Here is a 19,735-nt window from a genome sequence, read left to right on the forward strand (position 1 = left end):
TAGATTGAAGCCGCAGTGGTGGGCTTTAAATGTGAGACTCAGTGATTCGGACAATAACAGGAAGTTTAGGAGTTTCAGAATTTTTAAACCCCTGGAGCCTTTAAATTTACTTCATTCATCCCTTTGGAAATCTAGGACAAAGGAGTTAGAAGAACTGTATTTTATCCACTTAAAAAAAAAACACAACGCCTTAGAATGTGAAATCAAAAAGTATGATACAGAAAATGTTTTTGAGAAGTGAAATATAATCAAAACAAAGCATCGGTGCGCTTAGCAAATGCAAAGTCAGAACTACCTACTTAGGACCAGATTTTTCTAAGCACTGTATGAGAACCTTATAAGCAGTAACAGAACTCATCAATACATCAGAAGGTGAAAGGGAATCCATGGGACCAGTTGATGGGCGCCATGTAAGAAGAGTGCCCAGATAAGAGAAAGAGAACAGAGACCCTCAGTGAATTCCTTAACTTTTCATCTTTATTGAGAAAGAGTTGGGAGAGGTCCCATTCCTGCAGAACTGATAAATGCATTGGGTATTCTCACATTGACAGGTTGAATATAGATAAATCACTAGAAAGTGTGATGCCATCCTCAGGGGGGTGTGTGTGTGTGTAATTTTCATACGGTAAAACTAGTATGAATTTCAAGTGTGCAAACAGTTTGATGAATTTTTATCTAGTTATGAAACCATGTATGTTTGTGTTTGTGTCTGACTTTAATTCAACCTACCCTTCGCCTGATCTTCTTAGCCACTTACAAGTTTTAGTATTTTGTTAACCTTTTTTCTGTTTTCTTGCTCATTGTCATTGCTGCAGATTTTCAATACCATTGCCCGTAAATTGCCTCTACTGTTAAATAATTAAACCCAAAATTATACTTATCATTTCCATACCTCTTTCTCCTTTTAAAATGATCTTTACCTTTTCTATCATAATCATATGTTGCTTCTTACTAGCACTTTTATCACCGTTAGTGTTTCTGTTATAGGACAACATATTGGGTCATTAAACACCTAAAAATAAACGCTGTAGAACAAAACCAAAAAACTTTGCATACGTAGGTCAATTGTGTATGACCTTCAATGCATTTTCTTTTTGGTGGTGGGTGGGGCACAGCTTTTGCTCTGATTCATAGATATATTCATAGTTTCTCTGAAAGGTTAGGTTGGAGTTGTACTTATTAATTTATTATTATTGTTTGCTATTTCTACCCTTATCTCTATCTCCCATACTCCTTATTTCCTTTCCTCCAAATACTTTTACTTCTATCCTCTCAACCTCTTTTAAAACTTGTTGCTATTAGAAACCTCTATGGTAATTTATTCAAAAAAAAATTTCTGCTCTAAAAAGAAAATCTCATTAATGGTTTTTTAAAAAAGAAGTCAAGAGGAAAGAAGTATCTAAAGTAGAAAGAGAAGGTTGAAATATGGTCAACCACCCTTTCCCCAGCGGTAACCACTTTAGTATATATGTGCTTCCAATCTTTTTAATTAAATAAATATTTTTATGTCATATACATAGCTCTGTGAACTTTTTTTTTTTTTAAATATTTTTAAAGCTCTGGTGTCAAACAGCCAACAGTGTTTACTCCCAAGACAACCCCTCCTTCACCCTTAACGTCAACATTCCCACCCTTTCTGAGCTGTGGAGAGGTGGTGGGGGTACTTTTATGACCACTTTCTGCTTTACTTATTTTCATGGAAAATCAAGTGAGCACACAGGATAAGCATGAGGGAGCAACCATAAGTGTCACTTGACCAACTGTGCGTGATATCTAGCTTCTCTCCAACCAGAAAGTGACTTCTCTGTGTTCACCATGCATGCTATAAATTTTCTGCTCAAGTGGAAAATGATCCCTCTGTTTTATGCAGCTGTGGAGCCAGTTTGATAGTCAGCATGATTGGTGCGTTTAACAGCTCTCCTGCAAGACAGAATCAAGACACAAACTGGAAGACAATGAGAGATTACCAAATAAAATTGAAATGTATTTATAGAAGCCTCTGAGTGTTGGAGGCTTCTCCAATAGTTCCAAATTAGGCAAGTTGGACTCAGTGGAAGCAGTTTAACCCAGGGTGGTGTGGTAGAAGGCAGGGATTCTCAAGCGTGTGCACCCCCCATTCCCTGCCACACTAAGACTCTTGTACACCCTGTTAGGGCACAAGTGTCTCCTAGTGAGCTCCACTTATCCATGGCAGTGAATGTGTAGACTCAGGTGTGTTGGTGCAGAGAAAAGTTCTCAAGTCCAGAAGAGCTACATTCCTTATTTTTAAAAGAGGTGTTTGTACTAAATGACCTTAGAATTCCTTCCACCTTGTAAATCGTGTAATTTCTTATACTTTCTGAAAGTCAGTCATAAAAGAACACAGTGTCACAGACTCGTCTTGAGGGCAGATTATATAAAAGATCAAGGAGTTTTTGTTGACCCAGTGAAATGATGGAAAACAACATTTTTGTAGTCCAAGAAAGCTTAGAAATAATCTAGTGAAGTCTCCTCATTTGTCAGAGGAAGAAATTGAGGGCCAAAGAATTTAGGGACTCATTTGGGTTAATACCAACTTCGAGGCAATGTTAGAACTACTACGTTAAGCCTAGGTTAAGTGAGATGGGTGCTGTAGTACACAGCCCAGCAATAAAGTCTGACTCTGGTCTATTTCAGCTCCAAATACTTTGGAAAACAGTTTGGTCGCTTCTTAGAAAGTTAAACACATACAACCCAGCAGTCCCGCTCTTAAGTATTTACCCAAGGGAAATGAAATAACACGTCGCGGCAAAAACCTGTATGTGAATGTTTAAAGCAGCTTTATTCATTCATAATCATCAGAAACTGGACACAGAGTAACTGTCTATCGGCTTGTGAATGGATAAGCAAGTTATGATACATCCATACAGTGGAATCCTTAGCAATAAAAAGGACTGATACCTGCAGCAACAAGGATGAATCTCAAAAGCCAGATACTAGTAGCGTACGAGATTTCCAATTGTTCTCCATCCTTCTCAGCACTTCTCAATCTTTAATTCTGACCCTTCCAGTAAGAGGAAGTGGTACCTTAAGTGCAAATATTTAATTTGCATTTCTCTAAGGACTTATGTTTAACATCTTTTCACTTGGCATTCATATCTCTTCTTCAGGGAGTACCTGTTCAGATATTTGGCCCCTATTTGTTGCATTGTTTGTGCTCTTAAGTTATAATAATTCTTTTTATTTTCTGTATTCAAGTTCTTTATCAGATAAGTATTTTGCAAATAGTTTCTTCCAGCCTGTGAGTTATAGTTCATTTTCTTAAGAGTGTCTTTTAATGAACAAAAGTTTAAATTTTAAGTCCAATTTATAGGTTTTCTTTCATGGTTTTTGCTTTTTGTGTCTGATCTAAGAAATCTTTGCCTAACCCAAGGCACAGAGATTTTCCTCTGTTCTATAGTTGCCCTGTCCAATACAGTAACCCCTAGTTGCATGTGGCATTTAAACACTCACAATGTTACTAGTATGACTAAGAAACTGAATTTTAAATTGGATTTCATTTTAACTAATTTAAAAGATGATACTTGATTCAGTTATTGAGAAAAGTTTAGGTATGAAGTGTGATCAGACAATACAGTGAATGTTTAAATAAAAATATTATTATGGTAAGACACATTGCCATTAATCCCCCTCAAAATACTCCCCTCTCACTTTGAACACATTTAGCCCATCATTCTTGCCACTTTGTGAAGCAGTTCTAGAAGTCCTTTTTTGTGAGTGTCTTTAGTTGCAGTGTTGTGGCTGCCTCAATGTCCTGAATCATTTTGACTTGGGGAAGAGCCAGAAGTCGCATGGTGCCAGATCTGGTGAATAAGGTAGATGAGGACACACTTGTAATGTTTTTATTTGACAGAAATTGCCATATACCAGAAGCTATGTGTGACACAGAGCATTGTCATGATGCAGGATGATTAACAGCACACTTTAAAACACACCTTCTCTCTACCGTAGCTCACACCCAATTGACTACACCAAACAAGTTGAAACTTGTCACACACTGTTATTATACTAAGGTTCGATGCAACACTTCCTGTATGAAGATCCCTGCCTTTCCGTTGGATGGCAGTTGGCAGCATGTGCCGTATTTTGTGATCACAACAGAAATGCTCGGTGTCACACATCGCTTCTGGTACACAATTTCGGTCAAATAAAAACTTTACGGTGTGTCTTCATCCACCTTATTCACCAGATCTGGCACCATGCAACTTCTGGCTCTTCCCCAAAGTCAAAATGACCATAAAAGGTAAATGTTTTGAATCGATTTAAGACATTGAGGCAGCCACGACAACGCAACTAAAGATACTCACAAAAAAGGACTTCCAGAACTGCTTCAGAAAGTGGTAAGAAGAATGAGATAAGTGTATTAGAAGCGAGGAGGAGTATTTTGAGGGGTATTAATGGAAATATGTCTTTTACTGTAATACATTTTTTTATTTAAACATTCGCCGTATTTTTTTTATCACACCTTGTATGTTCGTAAGAACTTGGGTATGTGGATCTACTTTTTGAACTGTAAATTTTATGAAGTTTAAATGCATATCCAGAATTTCAGATGAAAATTTAGCATCCAAATTGAAATACACTGTAAGTATAAAGTTCACACCAGATTTTGAAGCTATAGTACAAAATAAGTGATGTAAAATGTGTTATTAATATTTTATATTGATTATATGTTAAAATGATAATTTATATATTTTGGGTTAAATAAAATATATTGCTAAAATTAACTTCACCTGTTCCTTTTACTTTTTTAATTTAGCTACTAAAAATGTTTAAATTATGTGTGTGGCATGCATTGTATTTCTATTGGACAGTGCTTTTCCGGAAATTTTATAGTTTTAGCTCTTAGTTTTATGATCCATTTTAAGTTCAAAGTCCCTTTAACCCTAATATTTTGTGATTTTTATAGACACTAAGAGTGATGAGCATAAGCTAGATTATGAGGAAAAAACTAAATTAGAAAAAAAAAACCTTGTGGATTTTATCATTAGGAAATACCACATTTTAAAAATAATAAAATATGCTAGTGTACAACTTCTCAAGGATGTGGAAATGACTACGTGGGTAGTCTGAATTGACTAATTTAATGCTCTCCCTTATCGGTCTATTCCAGGCTGTCTGCCTTAGAAGTAATCTAGCAGGGGTTAGATAGTGGTACATCAGGGAAACAATATTAAAGGAGAAGTTAGAAAAGATGACTAGAAAAAACTATAGTTACTGTTATAAGATTCTTGGATTTATTTTTTCTTATCCAACTATCCTATCTATATTAAAGCTGTTGCTATTAACATAGTACACTACCATAGTTTTTCTTATTCCTAATATACTAGTGGGATGATGTCAAACAAAGCAGTTAGGACTTAGGCTGGTTTAAGTGCAAATTCAGTCTGTTAGTAACTGTGTGGTCTTGGGCCTTGACAGTCAAATTGGTGTCAGTAATATTTACTTCATTCAGTTGTTGGGAAAGACCTAATTAAGTATTGGATAGAAAATATTTGTCAATAATTCTTATTTGTGAAGATAATTTACAAATAAGAATTCCTCTCCAATCTAGGGTCTACTTTTGTTTTTAAAATTCCTTTGCAAGTGTCAGCATTGATGTGTATTTTTATGAATATATATATTTTATAAATATAGCTATCACAGGGGTGTCCAAACTTTTTTCAACGTTTTTTACCAAGGGCCATAAGTGGTAAAATACACAAACAGCCGAGCCACTCACTCGAGGTGAAGTACATATTGCCTCACCTGGTTTATTTAAGTAAACTAAATATATTTTTGGAATTTGCTGTGGGCCAATTAAAAATGGATTGCAGGCCACAGTTGGCCCGCGGGCCGCAGTTTGGACACCCCTGAGCTATTGTATTAATATGACATTTCTAAAATTAGATAATTGTCAATATCATTTGAAAATGTTATCATAAAATTGTAAAGCCTTGCTGAATCTTGTTAGAGAAGTGTTTTGCAAACGTCATGAGACTAGAAAGCATCAAGAAATTCATTAAAGGTACCAACATAATCTCAATAATTTAAAAATCTAGGAGTTACCTTTGTTTCTTTTTCCCTCCTCCCCACCCCCCACCCCCGACTATGTCTTGTTGAATCATCCTTCTCATGAGGTGGCATTCCTACTTTATTCCATTTCCATTGCCATAGCAGTAGTTTTAAGTCTTGCTCACTTTGCATAAGGACAAGTATAATATCAAAATGAAAATTATGGACCATTATCACTACTGAGCAGTTTCCTGAAAATTGACAAATATACCTAGCAAATGCTATACTAATAGTAAAATATTTATCCATTACGATCTGGTAGATACTGTTTTTGCACCATGAGACTTTTTTCGTAAGGAAAATAGCACTACAAATTTTCACAATAGTAGGAAAGGTATAATTACATAATTCTGATGTCTTATAAAAACACAGAAAAGACATCCTTGCATTCATTACTAACATTAGATATATGTTAATAGTTTGCCCTTTTGGGGTTGGGAAGAATCAGATCTCCTCGTTTTAAAGACACAACTTATATCTAAAGCTAAGGTCAACAACCTTTGCTTTTCCTCCCTCTTCAGAGGTTACTACTTTCCTCAAGTTGATGTGTGTCATACCTACATATGCTTTTATTAGTTTAGTATATGTTAAGATATGTATATATTCAGCATTATTTGGTATTGCCAAATTATTCTCCAGAGTAGATGTACCAATTTATACTCCATCTTTACTACATTCTCTCCAATACTTGGTTTCATCAATCTGTTCAATTTCAGCCAATTTAAGGTTTGCTCATCATTGTCCTAGTTTGCATTTCCCTGATTCTAGTGATACTGAACATCTTTTCATATCTTCACTTATTGACCATTTTTGTTTCCTCATTTCTGTTCAAGTCATTTTTTCCAAGTGGGTTATGAACTTTCCGAGCACCACATATTGGTAACGCTACTTTTATCATATATCTAACTCCTAGATATACATGTGCCTCTTCTGAACTGTTTTCTCCTATTTTGTTGGTCCATTAGCTATCCAAGTATAATATCTTACTGTTAATTCCTCTGTAATCATTGTTCTTTAATTTTCTTAGCTAATATTAGCCCTTGACTCTTCTGTATGATTCCTTTTTTTTCTTTTTTTTAGAATTTTTATAAGAGTTAATTTGAGCCAAACTGATGACATATGCCAGAGAGCAAGATCTCAAATGCACGATTCTTAAGTTCTATAAAAAGTAAATTAATGAGAACTGTTTTATTTTGGAAGTTTGTTTTTCTGTCCAGTTAACATTAAGTAACATTTTATAACTTTCTGGTAAAGATTTTACACTTTTTTTTAACTTTTATTCTATGATTCATTTAATGTTTTTGCCTTATAAATAGTATTTTAATTCTTACTACTTTTACTAATTGTTTATTGCTGGTATATGAGAACTCAGTTAATTTTGGTGCATTGGTTCTTGTTTCCAGCAACCTTGATGAACTCTTATTAATTGTGATAGAGTGTTTTCAGAATGTCTTCTAATTATATGTGGAAAATGATAGTCTTATTTCTTTATTTCTAATCATTTCATCTTTTATTTTTCTTGTTTTATCACATTATATAGCATTTCCAGTACAGTGTTGAATTTAAGCGGTCATAGTGGGTAGCCTTGTTTTGTTCTTGACTTGAAAGTTACCTGTTTCTCATGCTTCATCATTAACCATGATGTAGGATTTGGTTAGGAACCCTTTATCAGATTAAAGAAAGTACCCTTCCATTTATAGTTTGGTAAGAGTTTTTGCCTTGAATCGGTGTTGAGTTTTTTTCAAATACATTTTATGAATCTATTGAGATTTGTTTTCCCCTTGTATATTCATTTATGTGTGAATTATACTAATAAGTTTTCTAGTGTTGTACCAGGAAGCAAAACCATTACACAAAAATCAATTTGCTAAAAGTATTCTTTTTTAATGCTGTATTTGAATCAGAAGCAACCAAAGTCACTTCTTTATTCCACCCCCAGGGAGAAAAGCAAACTAAACCTCTTTTCTCTGAGCATAGACCTTCACAGTGAATATATGAGTGGGTTTATAGAGAAGGAGAAAAAGAGGGGAAAATTGATGATGCCGTTTACAACTTATTAACACTATTGCCTGTAAAAAGCAGTTCCTTTATAATGCTATGCAATTCTCCCAAACAAGATTAAAGAACTTTTGGCATTAACTCAACCCAAAGATTGTAGGTTACATTACAGATATTTTAAAGGCAGTTTCAGCAGTAAAACTACTTTACAGTGAGAGAATCCTATTACCTTTATTTTATTTTATTTTATTTTTTGAATGGAAGGGAAAACCCAACACAAGAAAATTACTGCTTATGATGATTGATTGCAGGCCAATTTAATAATTTAATCTACTTGGGACCTTTGCTTTACCTTAGCCAGCTAACTAATTTTCATTGTTCATAATTAGACTATAAATTCAATCTACATTCTTTATCAAATCAAAGGATGGTCTTTTAGAGCACATCATCTCTGTAAGGTTTGTTTGTTTGTTTGTTTGTTTTTGTTTGTTTGGCCAGCCTCTGACAATTCCTTTCTCTGTAGCATGGCACAATGTGATGGTTAAGTGTACATTCTCTGGATCTCACTGTCCTGGGTTCCAGTACTGGCACACCCTTACAACTTTGGTACCATGTGCAATTTCATAATCTCTGTGCCCCATTTTCTTTATCCATAAAAGGGGAAAATAATTACTATCTCATAGTGTTCTTGGGAGGATTAAAGAAGTTAAATGTATAGTTCTTGCAGAGCACCTGACAATTGTCACCATATCATAATAACTATATTTTAAACAAGACTAGGGAAAAGGAGAACATATAATGTTTAGTCCATGGTTCTTTTTGCAAAAGACAGACTTCTTCCCCAAAGACAATTGATTAAAATTCAATTTGCCATGTGACCAAATTGCCAAATTGACCAAATATGCTAATTTCCCATTTTTTTAAATGAAGGTTACAGTAATTCATGTTGCTTTTGAAGATTTCTGTGAGGTTAAGTTGGCTGGTTGTCATTTTGTTTTCATACCAGCTTTTTAAAGTATTAAATTTACTGAAAGCTGAGGTCATAATGTGACTCTTCTTAGTTAAAGATATAATATTCAGAAGTGCATATTTCAAAGTTAGTAACCAGAAACCCTTAAGGGCTGTGTACCTCAATAAAAGGAGTACTGGAAAAACATTACTCACTTACTCATCAGATGAATAAGAAAGGTTATCTCTGCAAGGAGGTTGGGCCAGAGCTTTGAGAGTGTTAAAGTCTGGTTTGTATGCTCCACTATATAGTATGGATAGTTAAACTGAGAAATCAACATAAAAATTGATTTCAAGACAGTGATATTTCATGGGGACCTGCCCCAATCCATTAGAATTCCCACATACATGGCCCCACCAAAGATGGGCTCATCATTCAAAATTTTAAAACAACAGTAATGAAATTCACCATAAGTTAGAATCAGCAGACATAATCAGACTCCCAAGAGCTTCAGACAATTATACAATCTGATGGAGATCCTAAAATTAATGTTTTAAAGTGATTAAAGACATATATGAAGATATCAAACCAATGAAAAGAAGATGCTATTTCAAAAAAAGAGAGAACTTATAGAAATGAACACAGTCATTGAAAAGATTTTAGTAAATGAGTTAAATAGCAGATTTGACACCACTAAAGAAAGAAATAACAAACTGAGGAAAATATCCGGAATGTACTATACTGAGCTAAAAGGCGAAGTATGAAAGGATAATTTAGTCACGGATCCAGACTGTGAAATGAAACATTACAACATATATTTAATAGGCATTCCACTAACAGAAACTAGAAAGAACGGGAGAGGGACAATATTCAAAATGATAATTGCTGACAGTTTTTTTCAGTTGCAAAGAACGAGTTCTCATATGTTAGAAGCATACACCAAAAAAAGAAAAACACAAAAGAGCACGTCAGTCATACCTATGTACATTTTCACGTGAGATCAGAACGTTAGTGGCAAAGGGAAGATTTTAGTGGCAGCCTGTAATGGAACACCAGTTAAACTGGCAGCAGATTCCTTATCAGCAGTATATATGCCGGAAGACAGTTGAATTAATATCTTTATTGTTTGGAGGTAACTTGTGACCCTATAATTCCACCACTATCATTGTTGAGGAGTAAAGTCGAAATTAAGAAATTTCCATAGTAGTAATGTCTAAGAGGTTACCTTTTGAGCACCATTACTAAAGGGCATACGTATTTCAGGAAGAAGGGAATTAAAAGCAAAAGGAAGAAATGGGATACGAGAAGGATTGGTGAGCAAAGAAATTGGTTAAAAAATTGGTAAATAATCATTAACTATAAAAAATAGTGTGAAATAATTCATTGACTCTACAGTACTATTAAGAGACATCTTTCTTTTATTTACATACCATTCAGAAAAAAAAATGAGACTGAGGCTTGGACCATGACATGGTGTTTTAATGGTGGTGCTGATCAGTACATGAGTCTGTTACACTGAATTCTCTTTCCTTTGACATTTCTTTTATCTAGTCCAAGGAACTTGACAATTAGCCTTCATGTGCATTTATTTGAATGTGATAGGGAATCCTTTTGTACATATCTTGGTTACAAAACATAGCAAAAGCATCATCAACTTGTGGATAGCTTCCACAGTAGAAGAAAAATCAATAATACGTAATAACTAAAACCCAGGAAATCAAGAAATAACAGTATAATCATATTATTGAGAAATACATAGGTAACTAGAAGAAAAAGTTAGAAGAATCAAAAGTAGCTGCCTCTCAGACTGGAGCTGTGAGATTTGTTATAGCTTATAAAACTATTAGATTCATTTTTAACTCTGTGTGTGTGTGTGTGTGTGTGTGTGTGTGTGTGTGTGTGTGATTTCATTTTTAAAAACACAGACAATTCAACAAGGGGAAAATGGTACAGCTGTATTATTTAGGAATAAATCTAGAAATAGATTTTAAGACAAAAAGCATTACGTAGTGATAAAAGTACCCATTCACCAGTAATACGTAATCTTGACCCTTATGTACCTAGCAATGTAGTCTCAAAATAAATGAAGCGAAACTTGACAGAATTACAAAGAGAAATAGACAAGTTTTTCTTTCTTGAGACTCAAATAGATAAGGATATAGGAGATTTAAATAAGATTTAAATCAGCCCTATATACAATAATTAGATTATATATTTCCCATTTTCATGAACATTAGATCATTTGTAGAAAATCAACTATTTATAGTGTACTGGGTCACAAAGCAAGTTTCAATAAATATCCAAAACTTAATGTACAAATTCTATTCTCTGACTACAATAAAATTAGAAATTAAGAACCAAAAGATAACCATTACTACCTATATATTTGGATTTTAAACCAAACACAAACACACTCACCAAAAAAAACCACATTCATACTTCTAAATAGTTTGTGGTTTATAGAAGAAATTACAATGAAAATTACACAGTATTTAGAAATGGGTAAATTGGAAATACAATATAAATTTGTAAAATGCATCCAGAGCATTACTCAGAGGTCTGTGCATAGCCTGAATGCATATTTTAATCAGCTATATATCCAACTGCAGAAATTTAAAATATATACCAAATAAAACTCAAAACAGTAAGACAGCAAAAATTAAATAAAAATTGAAAAGTGAAGATAGGCATTTATGTTAATGATAATTGAAGAGTTGGTTATGAACTTAATAAAACATTTTAATCTGTAAAGGAAGAAAAAAATAAAGTTAATAGAAGAGAAAGCAGTGCATTGCTCCTAGCTGAGAGAAATGTTGTTATATAGTAAAAATGGCAGCATTCTATAAATTAATATATAGATTAAATGTAGCCTCCACTTACATCCTCGGAAAAGTAGTTTTTTAGAATTGAAGTCTAGTCACTCTAACTTGCAAAATATTATAAGATAAACTTTATAGCATTGGTAATAAAAATGGAAAATAAAGATGAGTGGCAAAATAGACTCTTCTGAAATATATTCATACTATTACAGGACTTGGGGGTATTACAAACCAAGAATAACTTAAAGATGAATGGAGTCACCTTTAATGAATTTTCCTAGGACAGTTAGGAGAATAGACTCATGTTTTTATCCTAGTTCTGGGTAAGTGATCAAATTTAGGACTATTTATGAAAACAGTATTTTCAGAGATCAGATAGGTTTGTCAACATAACAGCTATTCCGAAGAAGTGTTTTAATGCCAAAAGGAAGGCAGCAAAGATAAAGGCAGAATATAGATAGTTCAACCTGAGCAGTGGAAGTTTATTATACTAATTTTGCTTGCTTGCATGTTTGAAATTTTCCATAATAAAAGTTTTCTAATGAAACTAATAGAATTGGAAAGATATACTAAATATAACTGATAAAAAATTTTACCCAAAGATCATGAACAATGTTTATATACGAGTGCGTTAAACTGATTAAGTTGTGAAAGCAGATTCTGTTCATTCAGTTGGAAAAAAAGATCAACAGGCGCACAAGGAAATAGATAGTAAGTCATCACACAGAAAAACTTGCAGCTTTGTTATTTTGTAGAAATAAAATTAACATGAAAGCATTGCTATATTCTAATTTATTAAGCTAGAAAAAATTAAAAACCGTAAAACCTTAATGTTGGCTAGAGTATTCACTGTGTACTCGGTAATGATTGTATCTTCCCAGAGGGCAAACTATTAGCAATAGACAGTACTTGTAAAATTGTTCATTTGCTTTACCTAGTCTTGTGGGATACACAAATGTCTAAGACATTGTGAATACCACTTCACTAGAACAGAATTGCTTCTCTAAAATGCTGTAAATTATTTGCCCCAAATCTAGGCGGCCTCTTCAACCCCTTAATGTAATGATTCTGTAACTATAGCAACTAACAGTGAGTACTTACTCTGTGTCAGGTGCTGTATCCATTCATTTAGTCCTCACAACTTTAGGAGGGTGGTAGCTTCTGTCATTACATCTTACAGATGAGGACACTGAGTCTTTGGGAAGTTAAGTAACTTTCCCCAAATCATATTAATAACGTGCGCAACCAGGGTTTGAGCCCAGGCAGTCTGACTTCAGACCCCCTGCTTTAAATCATTTCTCTAAACTGCCTTTCAAAATTAAAGCCAATTTATCATGTAGTAGACTTTACTGTTCAGGGCCATTGAACTGCAGTTAGCTGCTACTAACATTACACCTGCTTTTTGGTGTAGATTCTCAATGATTTTGACCATAATGCTGATGGGAATAAGCAGTGAAACAGATCTTCTGATACATTACTAATGACATTGTAAATAGGTACAACCTTTTTTGGAAAGCGTTTTGGCAGCGCATTTCAAAAGTCATAAAATGCTCATATTTTTTGACCTAGTTAATGCCACTTCTCGGAATCCTCTAAAGAAATAGACCAATATGGAAAAAAACGTTAAGCACAAAAATAGTCACCACAGCCATGTTCATAATAGAACGACTGGAAACAACCTTAAATGTTCAACAGAGAGGGAATGATTAAACAAGCGATGGTATATTTACTTAGGCAGCCAACAAAAAGGAAGTATGATGCAACACTGACAAAGAAAATGCAGTCATCATGTGTTTTAAAAGCATCGTGCAGGGCAGTATATGTAGTAAAATTACAGCTTATACAAATATGAAAAAAGACGGAATAGAAAAAATGATTGTGGGCAATATTTTATGAACTTATGTAAAGTATAGTTACTCAAATCATGCTTCCTGAACTTTTTTCGGACAATTATAATACAATTTTAAGTAATTTGTACTGCTTTCATTAGTAGTAACTTTGTACCCTTTCAGACCATGAGCTGTGAATTATGGTATGGAAAATATAATCACCAGCCATAAACTTGGAGTAGAGAAGCTTGCAAAATGCCTATAATTTATTGGCTCTTGGGCCTATCATTTTTGGAACGCACAGTTTTAAAAAATCGTCAGTCCCTATCATGTCCTCTGGAGAAAAGCAAGAAATTTATCCAGCGACAAAAACCAACAGAGCAACAAATACCTGAAAAGACTTAGCCTGAGCTACTGTGGCCATGTAGGGCCAAGCACTGATGTCGCGTTACCCTGATTTGTGCTGGACTTGTACTTAAATCAGATAGAAAGAATGTACTTGTCAGAGGATTAAGAACATCGGCCCCTCCATTTTCTTGGCTTTGCTGTTCAAAGGAGTCTTCTACAGGATGACTTTAAAAGTCGGGGGAAAGGTCTGTTCTCCTCTTGTTTCTTTTCTTCCGAGCAGCAATCAAATTAAGCAAGGTGACACAGGGTACATCCCATATAAATAATGTCCAGTGTGGCCTATCGGTCATCCCCACTACACTGAGGAGGACATGAGAAATGTCTGAGGTCAGCGTATTGTCTTGCCTCATCACTCTCCTTTGAAGACTCCACTGTGGCTTGTGCGCCTCTGACTTCTGAGGTCGGTTGCCACAGACGAGAGACTCTGGATGGGTTGGGAGTACACGTCCCTCGCTCCTGCTTAGTATCTGCACCTCAGGGAAGACCCTTGTCCTTGGCTGTCATTTTTTGGACAAAGAGCCATAACCCCTTATGAATGCTTATTTGTTAACCCTTCCCAACCATTTCTGCTTTGAGGAAAATCATTTGTGTTATTTACAGGAGGAGAAAACCAAACCTATAGCACAGTTTGAGGGTCCAGCTTAGAATTTAATGGACTTCCACAGCTGTAGGTTGTACTTAAGTGCAGTAAGATAGTAGGGATTTGGAAGTGTCACGTGAGAGTGGTGTGGGTAACTATAGCCCGGAAACCTATTTGGAATAATTACAGCCCCTCCAAAGCTGTGCTTGCTTGAGATATAACTTGGTACCCTACAAAAAACAGGGGGTGATCTGAGACTTTTGAGTGTTTCAAATTGCGAGGGGGAGTGATATTCAGAGCTGTAAAAGGAAGGAAGCCACATAGAAAGTTACCTGGATTTACACACTGTTCTTACAAGGGATGATCAGTTTTACTTAATTTACTGTATTTTTTAGGCTTTTTCTATAACTGATTATTGATAAAAATGACTTAATTTTTTTCAGTATTGCCTGTCGGGGCACCCAACCTTACCATGCAATGTGCTCAAATTCAAGTCAACCACCATTATGTTGGACTGTGGACTGGACATGACTTCCACCCTCAATTTCCTTCCTTTGCCACTTGTTCAAAGGTATGTGCTGATGCATCTGAGACAAAATGAGCTTGAGTTTGCAGAAAAATGGTACCCATTAACATAACAGTCACCAGTACCTTGTGTGTTGTCCTCAGTTTACTTTGTTCCTTTCAAAATGTTCTTCATCAAAATAATTTCCTTTGGCTGGGTTGATGGAAAGTGTTGTATTGATTTATTGATTGACTTCTTTATTATAACTCTGAGCTTCTGTAAAATGTTCCTGCAACTACTCAGTGCAAGTGAGGTCATGTACATTTCATCGTTCTTGCTAATTCATATAAGAGCTGATAAATGGTCAACCGATGAGCCCAAGAATTGGATTTTAGACTCTTTGAAGTGCCTTTGCAGGGACTTGACAAAATAAAGTCTGACATTTCTTTTTGATAGGTATCTATGCATTATTTTTATGCTAGTCAGCTGCAGGTATCATAGAATTGTATATGAAGCCAACGTCCATGTCTTAAAGCAGACAGATTACCCCAGGCCTACAGTCAGGTACGTTTACTCTTCTAAGACCTCGTCCCGGAAGCTTGATGTTACTTAGATGCAGCCATTTATAACAGATGTGGTAACTTTTAGAAGCAGATATACTCCCAGTAACAAACAGTGATACCACATACAAGACAGGAAACAGAAGAGCTACCTAATGCAGATTTAAGAGCCTAAAAGCATAGCAAGCTAGGTAAACCATCTAATGTATCTCATTCACTCCTGAAGACATCACTGAGGGCAATGATTATTCATAATGATAACCCTGTGAATCATGTAGAAAAAGTGTAATTAAAAATCCACCATTGATTTTTAAAAAATTATTATTCTTATTTTGAATCTGAGTTCAGGGCTACAATACGATGATGGTGGCAAGGTCAGAGATAATTCCAGCTTCCATTTTATGCAAAGCTGAACAAGTTCAGTTATAATCACACTCAGCACTGAATCTGCACTGTGCTGGACCAGGGGATACAGACACGAACAAAACTTTTTTCATGGAGCTTTTAGTCTGTCAGGGGAGAAAGAATTACACAGTTGAAGATTTCATTATAGTTGTGTCAAGGAAACAACTATATCCTTTGATAATTACTAAGAAAAATAAAATACAATGTGCTTACTGTGAGGGCTTCCACCAGGGCGCCTAAATGCTCTGTGGGGTTAGGAATTCTCTAGGTGTTCAAAACCAAATTGGACAGACCGTCCTGGCTACATGTTTTCCTTTTCCTGTTCATTCTTGTCATTACCTCGTTCTTGTATTCTCAGAGCCCTGGCTCAGCTTTAGAATCCACTTCCACTCTCTCTTCCCTTGTCATTGGTTTTCTCTCAGAGGGAGGTTATACTAGTGGGATGATTGGCAGCTATGTAATTCCTTTCAAAAAATATCTTCCTTTGCTCAGTTAAGAAACCTGGGAGATATACTTAGCTAAAATAGTATCCCCAGTTTCTCCCTAGCCCCTTCATCCTGCTTTATTTTTCTTCATAGTGCTTATCATTGCATTATATATACATATTTGGTTTACATATTATCTTTCTTCTGTGCTAAAAGTTAAGTTTTATAAGGGCAGGAATTTTGTTCTCGACTGTATCCTCTATGCCTAAAACATTTCTTGGCATGTCGTAGCTGCTCAGTAAACATTTGTCATGTGAATGAATCCCTTTATCTTCCCTGGATTCCAACCCTTCTCGCCTTCTCGGAGTTATCTCGCAATTAATTGTAATCTTTCCTTTGTCTTGAACCTTTCCTTAACTCAGTCCTTCCCATTTAATTATGCTCAGTTCTAACTTAAAATTAAAAAAAAAAAAAAAAAAATTTCACCGTCTCTCTACTCTACTTTTCCCTTCAGCATTCCTAACTCCTCTCCAGTCTGCTTTGCCCACATCACCCATCAGAACAGCTCTCACTGAGGTCACAAACGGTACAGGTGTCTTCATCCTGCTTGGCCTTTCAGCAGCCCTCTCCCCCCTAGGAGAATGCATCCCTGGTTTTCTTCTTGCTTCTCTGACTCTTCCTCTTCTCTCTACTTTGGAGATTCATCTTTCTATGACATCTTTCTCACATATCAGAATTCTCCAATATCCAGTGCTTGGACATCAGAGTCTCCACCAAGGAAGTTTAATAAACTCTCAGGGCTTCGACAACCATCCAAATAATAACTTACATATGTGTATCTTTAATTAATAATTCTCCTCTGAGTACCAGATTCCTATGTCAAAAATGCCTACTCAGTTTCTCTCCTTGGATGTGCCTTTGAAGACACTTTAAAACTCAACATGTGCCAAACTGAGCTCATGGTTAGACGTGCTCCAGAAGAGGAGGGCAGACCCTCCCAACCTGTTACAGTATCCTATCTTTGCAAATGGTATCCTGTTATATAAACCAGAAAACTGGGAGTTCACTTACATACGCCCCTCTTATCGCTCCCCATATCCAGTCTTTTATTAACCCTTGTCATTTTTACCTTCTAAATAGCTCTAGAATGCAGTCACTTCAGTGCTGCCATTATCTTTTACAGGCATTATTGCTAAAGCCCCCTAACCAGTTTCTTCAATTCTGATCTTGCCCCTGTCTGAATCCAGAGTCATTTTCTTGTGTAACTTTTTATTTTGAAATCACTTCAGATTTGCAGAAAAGTTGCAAGAATAAGTACAACTCCCAATTACCCTTACCAATTGTTAACATTTTATCACATTTGTTTTGTCATTTTCTCTTTATATGTATGCATATAATTTTTTCTGAAAGATACAGACATGATGCTGCTTTATCACCTACATACTTGAATGCCTTTTTTCTAAGGACATTCTCTACAGAACCACAGTACAATAATCAAAATCAGGAAATGTACCTTGATACTGTGCAAGTATCTAAGCTGTGTATACCTTATTCATATTTCCCAAGTTAACACCAGTTCATATTTCACTATAATACTTTTTATAGCAAAAAAAGAAAAATAGCAATACTGGTCCAGCGTCCAATCCAGGTCACATGTTGCATTTAGTTGTCATGTCTTGAGCCTCCTTTAATCTGGAAGAGTTTCACTGTCGGTCTTTTATGACCTTGTCATTTTTAGGAGTACAGGACAATTATTTTATATAGCATCTTTCAATTTGGATGTGTCTGATGTTTCCTCTTGATTAGATTGGGACTATTTTTTGGTAGGAATACCAAACAAATGATGGTATCTGTTCTCAGAAGGCACATGATGTCAATTTTGTTCAGAACCATCTTTTAGAAATAAAAATCTGCTCTTGCCTCTCACCTGGTTTTTCATTGCCCTTAAGATAAATACCAACTTCATCTTGGTATATTAGGGTTTATGTCTGTCCCTCTAGTATCTTGCTCTTTGTTTCTTTTCAGTTTCAAAGGTATCTTTATCTCCTGCCTGAGACAGTCGCTCGGTTGTTCCGTCAGCCATGATGGCTCTTCCGTCGGCCATGATGGCTCTTCCGTCGGCCATGATGGCTCTTCCGTCGGCCATGATGGCTCTTCCGTCGGCCATGATGCCTCTTCCGTCGGCCATGATGGCTCTTCCGTCGGCCATGATGGCTCTTCCGTCGGCCATGATGGCTCTTCCGTCAGCCATGATGGCTCTTCCCCGCCCACCCCACCCTCCTTTAGCCTACTTAGCAGGAGCGCATCACTCAGATTCTTCATGATGCCGGTTTCTGTATAGGAAAGACACAGAGATGGCAGTCTAGTTGGATGGGGGTGAGGGGGAACATATGGGACTCTTGACATTTCATTTGAATAACCTTTTCTGTAAGATGCCCATGCAAAGGCTGGTGGGAATGAGGGGAGGAAAGCACTGGATCTCGTAGCTGCCTTCTTTCTCAGTTCCCTCCAGACCTTCTCCTTGACCCAGCTTGCCCTTGACTCTACTACTGTCCAGATCTCAGCTCACTCCTCATAGACCCAGACACGTCCCTCATGAGGGAATGCTGTGGTGCTTTGTGCTACACTGCTGCATCGTTTTTCACAGCCTGTTCTCCACTTTGGTGGTATTTGAGATGTCTGTCTTCCCTACCTCCTCAGGAGGACAGGTATGTTTTGCTCATAGTCGTATCACCAATACTTGAGTGCTTGATATATAAATAAACATTCATTAACGAATGAGTGAAATGTAGCACCTCATTCTCCTGCAACACTACGCCAAATGATGGGGCGGTTCCATTTCCTTTTTCTTGACAGACTTCCTCCATCGTTACCTCATAACTCCTATTCCCTGCTCTCCCACACCCCTACACACTGTCAGTGCCCTTTCTGTGTGAACGCATGACACCTGCTTACCCCTGCATAGCTTTTATTTTATTCTATTGTAATTGCCTTTACTGCCTCCCTAGAGTAAACAAACTCAAGGATTATTTTATTTACTGTCACTCCCCCGCACTTTGCATACTTTGCTCAGAGTAAGTTTTATAAATATTTTTAAAACATGCCTCTTTCATTATTACTTTCTGATTATAAAAGTAATAATACATTTCAAAATATAAAATTGGAAAAACGAAAAGTGTAAAGGG

General features: G+C 35.9%; 1 protein-coding gene across 1 annotated transcript in view; it reads left to right on the forward strand.

Annotated features, from left to right (window-relative positions):
- The window catches only part of INTS9 (integrator complex subunit 9), an 86,703-nt gene that overhangs the window by 13,300 nt on the left and 53,668 nt on the right, over positions 1 to 19,735 (forward strand). Inside the window, exon 2 of the mRNA XM_019733114.3 lies at positions 15,099 to 15,226. Coding sequence (XP_019588673.1) covers positions 15,099 to 15,226 — 128 coding nt within the window. The remainder of the gene's footprint in view (positions 1 to 15,098; positions 15,227 to 19,735) is intronic.

This window comes from Rhinolophus sinicus, chromosome 15 (assembly GCF_057876585.1).
Source record: "Rhinolophus sinicus isolate RSI-liver-muscle chromosome 15, RSI-T2T, whole genome shotgun sequence".
NCBI classification, from domain to species: domain Eukaryota; kingdom Metazoa; phylum Chordata; class Mammalia; order Chiroptera; family Rhinolophidae; genus Rhinolophus; species Rhinolophus sinicus.